The following is a 14551-nucleotide window of genomic DNA, read 5'->3' as shown; positions in this document are numbered from 1 at the left end:
CACGTCAGAATGTACAAATAGCGTTTGTGACCACTTTACTCTAATGGTATTAGGTCAGATTACTAACTACTGCACACAATTACGTGCGGTCCAATCGTTCAGTACACAAGCACTACTTGTTATGTACTGAAAGATCAATGGAATCGATGTTTCCGGCCGCGATTCCTTCAGCAAGAGCTTATGGCCTATATGGGTTCTGCACCAACACCCCAGGCGTTGTGCCACTGGACTTTTATAGCGGACCTTTTAGTACCTTGTGACCTCCTGGTCTTGTTACCTTATGGTCCGCTATACTCTAATGCTCAAATATTATTTAACCAGGGATGCCTCCCTAGCCACCGTATATGTCACTTACACGTATGTCCCTTGACGAGTACCCGGCTTTCCTTTTGGTTCCACCTTAAAGTTGTATAAACTTATGTATACAAAACCACACTCACTCAACACATGTACACTTTGTTTCTATATCTATTTCTGCGCAGAAATTTTTCTTCAGGCCAGCAGTGTTACCAATTAGGAGCAGGATCTGTTAAACTAAATGTCAGATTTTTTCAAAAAATAGATTTGCGTTATTTACCGCTTCGCGTTATCTACCGCTGTGCGTTACTTATCGCCTTTGCGCTAATTCAACTTTTCGTGATTTTGAGCTACGTGGGCGTAACCAGACGCTACGTTGCGTAATGTACGCTGCGTGCGTCTGCCTTTGGATTGCGTACGCTAGTCTTTGTTATAGACACGTGTACGCAATATAAAGATCCACCGTAACACAATTTCTATTTTTATCAATGTAAATGATCCCTGATCATCTACCGCAATCCACACTGACTGCCTTGTATCTCAGACAAGCCGTGTGTTTGTTCTATACTTTAACTATCACCTCTACTATGAAATAACAGCAAATCTCTTTTTAGCACTTTCTATCAACTATAAAAATTGGCAAACAGGAATAGTGATATACGAAATTGAAACAGAAAATGCAGATATATGTATGCGTGCGTGTATACGCAAGACAGAAGAGAAATAAAACAGTTTTAAAAGACACAAGCGTTTTGTTCTTACTTCCGGTTCCCGGATTCCTTCAGCACTCTTTATCTAAGCGAAGCAGACGCTTATCCCGTCAGCACTGGGAGACAACCTCCCACCCTTTGCTGGGGGGATAATGTCTGCTGATCTACCTAGTGCAGATATGAGAAGGATAGGATGAGCCCCCAATTGACAATTCTAAATACTTTTGTCGTATAAACAACCCTTTATGAAGTCTAAGAACACTGTACGCTGTTTGCTTAAGAAGTACCGTAAGGGTACGCTATTTGCGTAACGATCGCTCCGCCGTAGGCGAGACGCTCAAGCGTCACGTTCGCTCACGGCCCAGTGATCACAGGACACGTTATTGGTTATGACTAGAGTAATGATTCGCTATGGCGTAGCATACGCTCGAGACCACGAGGAGGTCACCAGCGGCGCAGACGCTCACAACGCTATACCTTTATGTTTAAACCTTATACCAATGAAATACACAGAATAACTTAATGTGAATACAGGGTGTAAGTGCAACCTTGTGTAACCTGACTAACTACAAAGCTGCTTGAGCGTCACCGACGCTCAAGTGAACACTTAACACTATAGAAAATACACAGATACTGGTTTAGGTTCCAAAGCCTATTAACTGTATTATATCTAATATTTGTAAAAGGGGATAACAGTACAAATGATACACTACAATATAACAGAGACTTCCTAACCACAGAACTAAACAATAAATACAAAAAGACAATACTACACTGACCTAAATGCAATACAATACAATACTATCTAATACAATACAATACTAGCCTAGTCTAGGGGAGATATGAGAGAACAGAACAGGGAGAGAGAGAGAGAGAGAGAGAGAGATGAGAGAAATTGGCTCACAGAAAGACAATGATTACGGAGAGAAACTTACGCACAAAGGGTATGATCGCCTGCGCCTCGATATCCAGCTCCCGGCTATCAGCAGATAACCGTTGATGAGAGAGTGAGCTGGATGTGGTCGGCCTGCCTATTTATGCCCCACACACAATGCAATCTCCTGGTCCTACAATCCCATTGTCCATTGGCCGAAGGAATTCGGCCCTGCATCATAACAAAAGGTCATAGGGTGATTCATACAGGTGGGCTGTGACGATTTCCAACAGCTCAGGTGGGTGGGAAACTGGGTTTCCCGCCGCATACCTGAGTATGTGTAAATAATAGAAATGGACATAAACTTCTTATGTCCATAACTATTCGCACGAGCGATTAATACGCTCCAAACCAACACCGGAATATTACTAATTAAATACTCTTCCGATGGGTACCAAACACTGCTGTATGATTCCTGTCAGACCCTTCGTACAATACAAAGAGGGATTCCTTTAACCAGGGACCTTCTATTTTAACCAAACTTTCAGAATCTATCAAGGGGACCATGATCTACAAACTACATTAATTGTGAACATTTGTAACGAATGAGTCGCACGCTACGACTACATAAACTCTACCGTAAATACGCATACCGCGCCTGCGAGTGCACGCTATCGCGGGTATGCGCCTTCACGGGAGAGCGTACGCATGCGCAGCGCGGACCAGTGTGCGGTGCAAATATGGCAACGTGCATAGAGACATTTTTCTGACTTTGACAGTTGATATACCTATACAAGTGATGGGTGTTGTATGTTCTTTTACCATAAAAATGTGGACATGCAGCATGTCGATATCTTTAGCATACAGTACACAGAAAGGAGAGGTGCTGGTATCCCCCAGCACACTAATACCTATAACAATACTTGAATCTTCATGGTAATAGAATTTCAGAGATGTTTGTTACATGAATTTGCATATACATGGGAAGCTGCTGAGCCACAAGAAGGCTTCTCTAGTGTCAGCAGTCCTACACTACCTAATAGCAGTGCACACATAGGGCCATGTGATTTGTCTACAGTAAGGCCTCCTGATAAAGGCTCATACAAAAATACATCCAGATTTAGGGCTAGCTTACCTGAGAGCCACCCCTAAGATCTCCGATTAGCACTACAAAGACCAGCATGCCTTCCAAATGCTGCTCCCATTCAATGCCTTCTCATACATGCAAACAGTGGTAGCAGCTCAATCACTCTAGATATACTTATCAGGTGCTAGAAAAGGGGAGTGGTCACAGCAAACAGAATGGGGGTGCACTCCCCCCCCCCCCCCTCTCCCCCCGGTATCTCACCAGCACACTAATACCTGTAACAATACTTGATCAAAAGATTTTGACATACATGTTAATAATGACCACGTTGGAATTCACCATGTGAACACTGACAAAATGTCAACATAGTTAGTATGTTGACAACACCAGGGACGTGCAGTCAGGGGAGGCAGTGCCTCCCCTATCATCAATGATTAAAATAATACAAAAATATACATATGACACATATTCAGTGTCACATGTATCTTCTTTATATTATTCTAATCATTTTAGATTCTTAAACTAGTTTGGGAGGCACTGATAGCTAGTGCCTCCCGCTGACAGTGGGAACAGGGACAGAGCGGGGGGGCGGGGCCAAACACTGGGCTGTAAAATCCCATTTAAAAAAACACTGCCCCTGCCAGCCCCTGCCAGCAAAGCACATGTGATTGTACAGCGGATCCAGTGCTGGATCAGCTGGTCCAATCACAGAGCGGGACAAGGAAGGGACTCAGAGCTCTCCCTTCCACCACTGAGCACCCGGTGACAACATCCGCCTCCTCGCCTCTCCCTGTTTACCGCCTGCACACCCCGGCTGAGTTGCGGCTCCCGGCACTGGAAAGCTTTGTCCTATCCCCCTGCTGCGGGATCCACCGGCCGCTCCGCTCGTTAGCAGTACTCATTATCAGGTACGGTATCTCTCTCTCTCCTTTCCCCCCTCCTGTGGATTACTTCATTTGTATCATTTTAATTTTTTACAGGTACCCCTATTGGATTCTACAGGACAAGTGGAGGTGATCGGCGTGGGATGTAGGTAAGTAATCTCTCATTTTTACAGGTACCCCTATTGGATTCTACATGAACAAGTGGACGTGATTCCCGGCGTTGGATGTAGGTAAGTATGTGTAAGTGTGTTTGAATACATTTTTACTATCACGGTGTGTGTGGTGTGTTTTTATGTGGGTATTTTTTTGTTGTTGTAGAACTACAGGTACCTGCTGGCCCGTTATTTTCCCGCATGCTAGTACTTGAGGTTCTCCAAGTACCAGCAAGCGGGGGAGGCTTGCTTGGCCTTGTAGTTCCACAACAAAAAAAATAAGAATTTACTTACCGATAATTCTATTTCTCGGAGTCCGTAGTGGATGCTGGGGTTCCTGAAAGGACCATGGGGAATAGCGGCTCCGCAGGAGACAGGGCACAAAAAGTAAAACTTTAGGATCAGGTGGTGTGCACTGGCTCCTCCCCCTATGACCCTCCTCCAAGCCTCAGTTAGGTACTGTGCCCGGACGAGCGTACACAATAAGGAAGGATTTATGAATCCCTGGTAAGACTCATACCAGCCACACCAATCACACTGTACAACCTGTGATCTGAACCCAGTTAACAGTATGATAACAGCGGAGCCTCTGAAAGGATGGCTCACAACAATAATAACCCGATTTTTGTAACTATGTACAAGTAATGCAGATAATCCGCACTTGGGATGGGCGCCCAGCATCCACTACGGACTCCGAGAAATAGAATTATCGGTAAGTAAATTCTTATTTTCTCTATCGTCCTAGTGGATGCTGGGGTTCCTGAAAGGACCATGGGGATTATACCAAAGCTCCCAAACGGGCGGGAGAGTGCGGATGACTCTGCAGCACCGAATGAGAGAACTCCAGGTCCTCCTTAGCCAGGGTATCAAATTTGTAGGATTTTACAAACGTGTTTGACCCTGACTAAATAGCCGCTCGGCAAAGTTGTAAAGCCGAGACCCCTCGGGCAGCCGCCCAAGATGAGCCCACCTTCCTTGTGGAATGGGCATTTACATATTTTGGCTGTGGCAGGCCTGCCACAGAATGTGCAAGCTGAATTGTATTACACATCCAACTAGCAAAAGTCTGCTTAAAAGCAAGAGCACCCAGTTTGTTGGGTGCATACAGGATAACAGCAAGTCAGTTTTCCTGACTCCAGCCGTCCTGGAACCTATATTTTCAGGGCCCTGACCACATCTAGCAACTTGGAGTCCTCCAAGTCCCTAGTAGGCGCAAGACACCCCAATAAGCTGGTTCAGGTGAAACACTGACACCACCTTAGGGAGAGAACTGGGGACGAGTCCGCAGCTCTGCCCTGTCCGAATGGACAAACAGATATGGGCTTTTTTGAGAAAAAAACCCACCAATTTGACACTCGCCTGGTCCAGGCCAGGTCCAAGAGCATGTTCACTTTTCATGTGAGATGCTTCAAATCCACAGATTTGACTGGTTTTAAACCAATGTGTTTTGAGGAATCCCAGAACTACGTTGAGATCCCACAGTGCCACTGGAGGCACAAAAGGGGGTTGTATATGCAATACTCCCTTGACAAACTTCTGGACTTCAGGAACTGAAGCCAATTCTTTCTGGAAGAAAAATCGACAGGGCCGAAATTTGAACCTTAATGGACCCCAATTTGAGGCCCATAGACACTCCTGTTTGCAAGAAATGCAGGAATCGACCGAGTTGAAATTTCTTCGTGGGGCCTTCCTGGCCTCACACCACGCAACATATTTTCGCCACATGTGGTGATAATGTTGTGCGGTCACCTCCTTTCTGGCTTTGACCAGGGTAGGAATGACCTCTTCCTGAATGCCTTTTCCCTTAGGATCCGGCGTTCCACCGCCATGCCGTCAAACGCAGCTGCGGTAAGTCTTGGAACAGACATGGTACTTGCTGAAACAAGTCCCTTCTTAGCGGCAGAGGCCATAAGTCCTCTGTGAGCATCTCTTGAAGTTCCGGGTACCAAGTCCTTCTTGGCCAATCCGGAGCCATGAGTATAGTTCTTACTCCTCTACGTCTTATAATTCTCAGTACCTTAGGTATGAAAAGCAGAGGATGGAACACATACACCGACTGGTACACCCACGGTGTTACCAGAACGTCCACAGCTATTGCCTGAGGGTCTCTTAACCTGGCGCAATACCTGTCCCGTTTTTTGTTCAGACGGGACGCCATCATGTCCACCTTTGGTAATTCCCAACGGTTTACAATCATGTGGAAAACTTCCCCATGAAGTTCCCACTCTGCCGGGTTGAGGTCGTGCCTACTGAGGAAGTCTGCTTCCCAGTTTCCATTCCCGGAATGAAACACTGCTGACAGTGCTATCACATGATTTTCCGCCCAGCGAAAAATCCTTGCAGTTTTTGCCACTGCCCTCCTGCTTCTTGTGCCGCCCTGTCTATTTACGTGGGCGACTGCCGTGATGTTTTATCCCACTGGATCAATACCGGCTGACCTTGAAGCAGAGGTCTTGCTAAGCTTAGAGCATTATAATTTTACCCTTAGCTATATTTATGTGGAGAAAAATCTCCAGACTTGATCACACTCCCTGGAAATTTTTTCCTTGTGTGACTGCTCCCCAGCCTCTCGGGCTGGCCTCCGTGGTCACCAACATCCAAAACTGAATGCCGAATCTGCGGCCCTCTAGAAGATGAGCACTCTGTAACCACCACAGGAGAGACACCCTTGTCCTTGGATATAGGGTTATCCGCTGATGCATCTGAAGATGCCATCCGGACCATTTGTCCAGCAGATCCCACTGAAAAGTTCTTGCATGAAATCTGCCGACTGGAATTGCTTCGAAGGAAGTCACCATTTTTTTACCATGGCCCTTGTGCAATGATGCACTGATTTTAGGAGGTTCCTGACTAGCTCGGATAACTCCCTGGCTTTCTCTTCCGGGAGAAACACCTTTTTCTGGACTGTGTCCAGAATCATCCCTAAGCACAGGAGACTTGTTGTCGGGATCAGCTGCGATTTTGGAATATTTAGAATCCACCCCTGCTGTTGTAACAGTATCCGAGATAGTGCTACTCCGACCTCCAACTGTTCCCTGGACTTTGCCCTTATCAGGAGATCGTCCAAGTAAGGGATAATTAAGACGCCTTTTCTTCGAAGAAGAACCATCATTTCGGCCATTACCTTGGTAAAGACCCGGGGTGCCGTAGACAATCCAAACGGCAGCGTCTGAAACTGATAGTTCTGTACCACGAACCTGAGGTACCCTTAGTGATAAGAGCAAATTTGGGACATGGAGGTAAGCATCCCTGATGTCTCGGGACACCAGATAGTCCCCTTCTTCCCGGTTCGTTATCACTGCTCTGAGTGACTCCATCTTGATTTGAACCTTTGTAAGTGTTCAAATTTTTTTAGATTTAGAATAGGTCTCACCTAGCCTTCTGGCTTCAGTACCACAATATAGTGTGGAATAATACCCCTTTTCTTGTTGTAGGAGGGGTAATTTAATTATCACCTGCTGGGAATACAGCTCGTGAATTTTTTCCCATACTGCCTCCTTGTCGGAGGGAGACCTTGGTAAAGCAGACTTCAGGAGCCTGCGCAGGGGAAACGTCTCGACATTCCAAACTGTACCCCTGGGATACTACTTGTAGGATCCAGGGGTCCTGTACGGTCTCAGCGTCATGCTGAGAGCTTGTCAGAAGCGGTGGAACGCTTCTGTTCCTGGGAATGGGCTGCCTGCTGCAGTCTTCTTCCCTTTCCTCTATCCCTGGGCAGATATGACTCTTATAGGGACGAAAGGACTGAAGCTGAAAAGACGGTGTCTTTTTCTGCAGAGATGTGACTTAGGGTAAAAACGGTGGATTTTCCAGCAGTTGCCGTGGCCACCAGGTCCGATGGACCGACCCCAAATAACTCCTCTTCCTTTATACGGCAATACACCTTTGTGCCGTTTGGAATCTGCATCACCTGACCACTGTCGTGTCCATAAACATCTTCTGGCAGATATGGACATCGCACTTACTCTTGATGCCAGAGTGCAAATATCCCTCTGTGCATCTCGCATATATACAAATACATCCTTTAAATGCTCTATAGTCAATAAAATACTGTCCCTGTCAAGGGTATCAATATTTTTAGTCAGGGAATCCGACCAAGCCACCCCAGCTCTGCACATCCAGGCTGAGGCGATCGCTGGTCGCAGTATAACACCAGTATGTGTGTATATACTTTTTATGATATTTTTCCAGCCTCCTGTCAGCTGGCTCCTTGAGGACGGCCCTATCTATAGACGGTACCGCCACTTGTTCTGATAAGCGTGTGAGCGCCTTATCCACCCTAAGGGGTGTTTCCCAACGCGCCCTAACTTCTGGCGGGAAAGGGTATACCGCCCATATTTTCTATCGGGGGGAACCCACGCATCATCACACACTTCATTTAATTTATCTGATTCAGGAAAAACTACGGTAGTTTTTTCACATCCCACATAATACCCTCTTTTGTGGTACTTGTAGTATCAGAAATATGTAACACCTCCTTCATTGCCCTTAACGTGTGGCCCTAATAAGGAATACGTTTGTTTATTCACCGTCGACACTGGATTCAGTGTCCCTGTCTGTTTCTGTGTCGACCGACTAAAGTAAACGGGCGTTTTAAAACCCCTGACGGTGTTTTTGAGACGTCTGGACCGGTACTAATTGTTTGTCGGCCGTCTCATGTCGTCAACCGACCTTGGCGCGTGTTGACATTATCACGTAATTCCCTAAATAAGCCATCCATTCCGGTGTCGACTCCCTAGAGAGTGACATCACCATTACAGGCAATTGCTCCGCCTCCTCACCAACATCGTCCTCATACATGTCGACACACACGTACCGACACACAGCACACACACAGGGAATGCTCTGATAGAGGACAGGACCTACTAGCCCTTTGGAGAGACAGAGGGAGAGTTTGCCAGCACACACCAAAAACGCTATAATTATATAGGGACAACCTTATATAAGTGTTTTCCCTTATAGCATCTTTTTTATATATTTCTAACGCCAAATTAGTGCCCCCCCCTCTCTGTTTTAACCCTGTTTCTGTAGTGCAGTGCAGGGGAGAGCCTGGGAGCCTTCCCTCCAGCCTTTCTGTGAGGGAAAATGGCGCTGTGTGCTGAGGAGATAGGCCCCGCCCCTTTTTCGGCGGCCTCGTCTCCCGCTCTTAACGGATTCTGGCAGGGGTTAAATATCTCCATATAGCCCCCGGAGGCTATATGTGAGGTATTTTTAGCCAAAAAAGGTTTTCATTTGCCTCCCAGGGCGCCCCCCTCCCAGCGCCCTGCACCCTCAGTGACTGCCGTGTGAAGTGTGCTGAGAGGAAATGGCGCACAGCTGCAGTGCTGTGCGCTACCTTAAGAAGACTGAGGAGTCTTCTGCCGCCGATTCTGGACCTCTTCTCGTTTCAGCATCTGCAAGGGGGCCGGCGGCGAGGCTCCGGTGACCATCCAGGCTGTACCTGTGATCGTCCCTCTGGAGCTAATGTCCAGTAGCCAAAGAAGCCAATCCATCCTGCACGCAGGTGAGTTCACTTCTTCTCCCCTAAGTCCCTCGTTGCAGTGATCCTGTTGCCAGCAGGACTCACTGTAAAATAAAAAACCTAAGCTAAACTTTTCTAAGCAGCTCAGGAGAGCCACCTAGATTGCACCCTTCTCGGCCGGGCACAAAAATCTAACTGAGGCTTGGAGGAGGGTCATAGGGGGAGGAGCCAGTGCACACCACCTGATCCTAAAGTTTTACTTTTTGTGCCCTGTCTCCTGCGGAGCCGCTATTCCCCATGGTCCTTTCAGGAACCCCAGCATCCACTAGGACGATAGAGAAACTATGTTTTTTTACACACTTATGGCTATCAGCCTGGCACCCACTGCCCAGGGGTGCTGGGGACAGTCTCGGGCTTCACCCCTGGCCCTTGGGTGCTTGGAGGGGGTCCCCACTCCTCCAGGGAACCCCAGCCAGGGGTGACTAGTTGGGGGGGGGGGGGGTAATGCCACGGCCGCAGGGACCTACATAAATGCGTCCCCCGGCTGTGGCATTATGTCCCTGGCTAGTGGAGCCCGGTGCTGGTTTTAAAAATAAGGGGGACCCCTACATCTTTTGTCCCCCGTATTTTTGGAACCAAGACTGGACTAAGAGCCCGGTGCTGGTTGTCTAAATATGGGGAACCCCTGTCCAATTTCCCCCCCAGTATTTAAACTACCAAAACAACCAGGACCGGCTGAAAGAGCCTGAGGCTGTTTATCCTTAGGAGGGGGGACCTCTCGCATTTTTTTTATTTTTTTTTAACCCATTCAGACCCTTCTCCATTAAGTTAATGGAAGCCCTGGACAACAAAATTGCATTTATGTCCTCCTCCCACTCCCTTCCCAGTCGCAAACAATATTTTTTTTTCTATAAAAATGTACAATATATCACAAGTATGATGAGCAGGCAGGCAGCAGGCATTGGCGGCATCGGACTGAGATGCAAATTAGTGGCGGAGGGCTGGGTCAGTTGATGGTGGGCGAGTTTGTAAGCCATTGGCGGTGGCAGCGGGCATCGGCTCAGAGGCAGTAGCGGGCATTGGTTCGGCGGCGGTAGGGGTCATCGGCAGGATTTGGCAGAAAGTATGGCTGTAGTGCCTTACCAGCCACTGACCTCACCGCACGCCACTGGACAACACATCCCTGGTAGTCTAGTGATGTCTTACCTGGTACGGCAGCTCATCGAATGGTGCTTTTGGTGGTGAGTAATATATATCTCTAATCGGGGCAGAAAGCCTGGCTGCTCCCAAGTACTTTTCAGGCCATGCAACCTTAGAAAAAAATACTGAAAAAATAGTACTTAAAGCGCCTCCATGGCCACACTGCAGCTCAGCACACAGCAGCTTGTGCTGGGCTGAGGAGAAAAGCTGTAGCTGCTGCCAGGTAAGGGAGTGGTGGTGGTGGTGGGGGGGGGGGGGCACTGGGCCCATCCATCAGACCTGGCTTGGGGTAATTAGTACCCTCCCCCTCTTGGCGCCACTGTCTCTAATCTCTATCACTCCCCTTAGTGCCTAACCCTAAACTACCTTCCTGCAACCTAATCCATGCCATGTCAACCTACTGATCATGTCAACTTAATGCATGTCGACCAATAGCGGTCGATCTAAAGACCGGATACCCCTGTAGCCCAACCGTAACCCTCCAGACCCGCAGACTAACATTCCTGTCCCTCCAGAATGTTGACACTTCACAAGTCAACACTGTAAATATGCTGACATTACGCAGGTGCCGATATGTTCAAATGATGTGTGAAATTATGTTTATGCAGCAGGGGGCGTCTTGTGTTTGGAACACACTTGCCTACCTGACCCTCTCCATGAGGGAGAAAATGCTCTGTTCCTGGACTTTCCTGGTAATGTATGATTGCCATCACCTGTGATGAGCTAGTTAATTGATAAGAAAGGTGTTTCACCACAGGTGATGGCAATCACACATTACCAGGAAAGTCCAGGAACAGAGCATTTTCTCCCTCATGGAGAGGGTCAGGTAAGCAAGTATGGTTTGGAAGGACATCGGAATGTGATGGTTTGAAACTATCAATGTTTTTTTATTTGATCATACCTCTCAACAAAATGCTGTTCCTGGACTTCATTCAATTTATGATTACCATCTCCTGTGGTGAAACACCTTTTTTTATCAATTAACTATTTCAACACAGGTGACAGCAATCTTAAATTAAGCGAGAAGTCCAGGAATATGGCATTTGGCCCTCCTGGAATGGGTTATGTTGGGAGGTATGCAGGGACAAGCTTTGCACTTAATATCACTTGCCTCCTGAATACACAATGCCTCATGAAAATGTTATAGTGGATGCAGTTCCGTTCTTACTTTCTAAGGAGTGTAAATGTTTTTTCCTTTTTTATTTCAGACGTTCAGTTATGCAGAGCTTTGCTTGGGATTTTTTTTATTTATTTTATTACCAAATGCTTTTAATGAAATAGTGTAATCTGTCGGCCTTGTCATCATGTCATTAAATTATTCTACAATGGTCCTTTCTGGGAATGTAGATAAACGTATAAAGACAGATAGATCACTTTTTACCACTATTATAATACACAAGTCAAGGTAACCTATAAACTCCTGTGAATTGTATCGATATGTTAAACGTTGTACTTGTTGATGTCTAGTCGATATAACGGCCACCATCATACATTGTTATGGATGTTAGAAGTCACTTTGGATCTCCATCCTGCCATCTCATTGACTTTTATTCAGTGCTAGTGTTTTTACCATTCGATAGCAGCATTCCGATGTTTGCTGCCATCGAATAGTAAACATTTTATGGTGGTCCAATGTTTACTCCGGGTCCCGCCCCCATTCCCATTTCCGGCCAGCCACGCTGCAGTGGTTTTGTGCATGCGCAAACAGGTTTTTTTGTGCATGCACAAATCATATGAATTTCTTTTTCAACCAAATTATTTTGATGTGATCGTTAGTCACCATCGCATCAATAGATTTGATGGTGGAAGCCCAGTGGTAGGCTTCCGATGTTTATTTATTTATTTACAGTTTCTTATATAGCGCAGCCAGGGGCGAATTTCCCATTAGGCACGTGCCTAGGGGTGGCACTTGTTTGGGGGCGGTACTTGGATGCTTGTGTTGGTACTGTCAGCTCAAAAAGTACCAGCACTGCAAAATATTTCCACTGTACTGTACCATATACCATCCTGAATGGAGTGCAAACAGGTAAGACATGCACATATTGCCCCTGCAAGCTGTTCTACTTAGGTAATATGTATTCATAATTGAAAAAAATAAATGTCATAGTATCTTTTTTATTATTCTATTAAATTGGCTATCATCAAATGAGAGCTTATAACCAATCAATAAAAATAATAAAAGTAGACAGGCACAGGGGGAGGCGTTACTGTTGTGCCTAGGGGCACCCTCACCCATAACTCCACCCCTGAGCGCAGCATATTCCATACCTCCCAACTTTTACTAGGAAGCAAGAGGCACCCCCGCGCAACCCGAAAAGGGGTGTGACAGTGTGGGATGAGCGTTGCCTCTGCCAAGTGGGCGAGGTTGAGCACCACAGACCCGTTGTCGGCATATTGGGGGCGTGCCCAGCGCTCCCTGAGCAGCTGGGCAGCCACCTGCTCCTCTCCCAGCATTGAATAGATGCCATGCGCGTGCGCACGGCATCTATTCAGTGATCACCGGCTGCTTTGCAGAGCAGCGGGTGATCAAAGCCTCCCCCAACTGCCCCCCCCCCCCCCCCGCCCACGGGACACTGCGATCCGCGGGATGGACAGCGGGACAGTGTCCGAATAGCGGGACTGTCCTGCTGAAATCGGGACAGTTGGGAGTAATGATATTCCGTTGCGCTTTACAATTGGAATCAACAGTGATAAGACAAACTGGTTAATAACAGACTGACATGTTTATTCCTAGTCTTGCGTAAATAGATTCCTCCTGACAGCTTCTATGATCCGCTGCTGCCCGCGATGGGCCTTCTGTGTCATCCGCATCACATTTTATCAGGCGGGGGCTTGGCATTGCAAGGAAGGCTGCGCTGGCGCTCTATTTGTATCATAAGTCAATAATTCAGAATAGAATAAAAATAAATACAGTGGTATAGTGTAGTTGGAAACTAAAGTGGGATCAATGCAGTGATGAAAAATACACCCTGATGACTACAGCTAGAAAAACTCCAATACACAGAGCAATAACGATACACTGACAATTACACCTCTCGCAACAATGTTACATCATGCCCACCACGAACTTGGCGACATAGCTCGGTCATGGCAACATGTTTTGTAAAAGAGACACTCGTCACGACATTACAAGTCTCTATGGTACAATGAGCCGACGTCAGAGAGCTCAACAGCGAATGAACGACGTTGCTTGCTAGTCACGTGCTTTGTTCTCTTCCTGGATCTCCTCTTTTCGACCTTCGCCGGTATCATGGAGGAGTACACCCGGGAACCCTGGTAAGCGAGGTTCCCTCCTGCCATGTGACCCCCGGCCAATTCCTTCTGCCAGCGGTAGGGGAAAGTGGGCAAAGCTTTTTACATGGGCACAGACAGTGACCGTGATCTAGGGGTGACTCCGCAGTGTCACCATTGGTGCAGTCCTAGGGCTCGCCGGTAATGTGCTGCTTGTGGGGGATGTCAGGCTGATGGCGATACATGTCTTTGTTACATGTCATTCGGTACATACATAGTTGCCAGGTTTAAAGCTTTTTCCCATGGAAACGTGAACAGCAGATACAGATAGTGCACCTGTCATGCTCTGGTTCCACTGCCAGTCTGTGTTATTTATATAAGCATTAGAACTACTAGTTATTCCTCCACTTCTTAAACATCTACAAATGTATTTTATATATTGTTGCCCTTATTTATCAATGAGTGATAAATTTCACTGTGAGTGATAAATTGAACCAGCCAATCAGCTCTAGACAGTTTGTTCGCAAAATGATAGGAGCGGATTGGCTGGTGAAATTTATCACTAATTTATAAATAAGGGCATGCATTTCTTTCTGAGTGCTTCTCTGGGCAATGGTGGAACTAGTGAGTGGTGGGCCCAGGTGCAACAAAATGC

The 14551-nt window shown here is 46.8% G+C and overlaps 1 protein-coding gene across 1 annotated transcript in view; it reads left to right on the top strand.

Moving 5' to 3' along the window:
* The first annotated feature begins 13832 nt into the window (after window positions 1–13832).
* The window catches only part of TIMM17A (translocase of inner mitochondrial membrane 17A), a 39454-nt gene continuing 38735 nt past the window's right edge, over window positions 13833–14551 (top strand). Inside the window, exon 1 of the mRNA XM_063954810.1 lies at window positions 13833–13941. Within this exon, the coding sequence (XP_063810880.1) occupies window positions 13916–13941 (26 nt within the window). The 5' untranslated portion in view covers window positions 13833–13915. The remainder of the gene's footprint in view (window positions 13942–14551) is intronic.

The sequence above is a fragment of the Pseudophryne corroboree genome, chromosome 2 (assembly GCF_028390025.1).
Source record: "Pseudophryne corroboree isolate aPseCor3 chromosome 2, aPseCor3.hap2, whole genome shotgun sequence".
Taxonomy (NCBI): domain Eukaryota; kingdom Metazoa; phylum Chordata; class Amphibia; order Anura; family Myobatrachidae; genus Pseudophryne; species Pseudophryne corroboree.
This window is presented reverse-complemented; position numbering and strand designations above follow the sequence as displayed.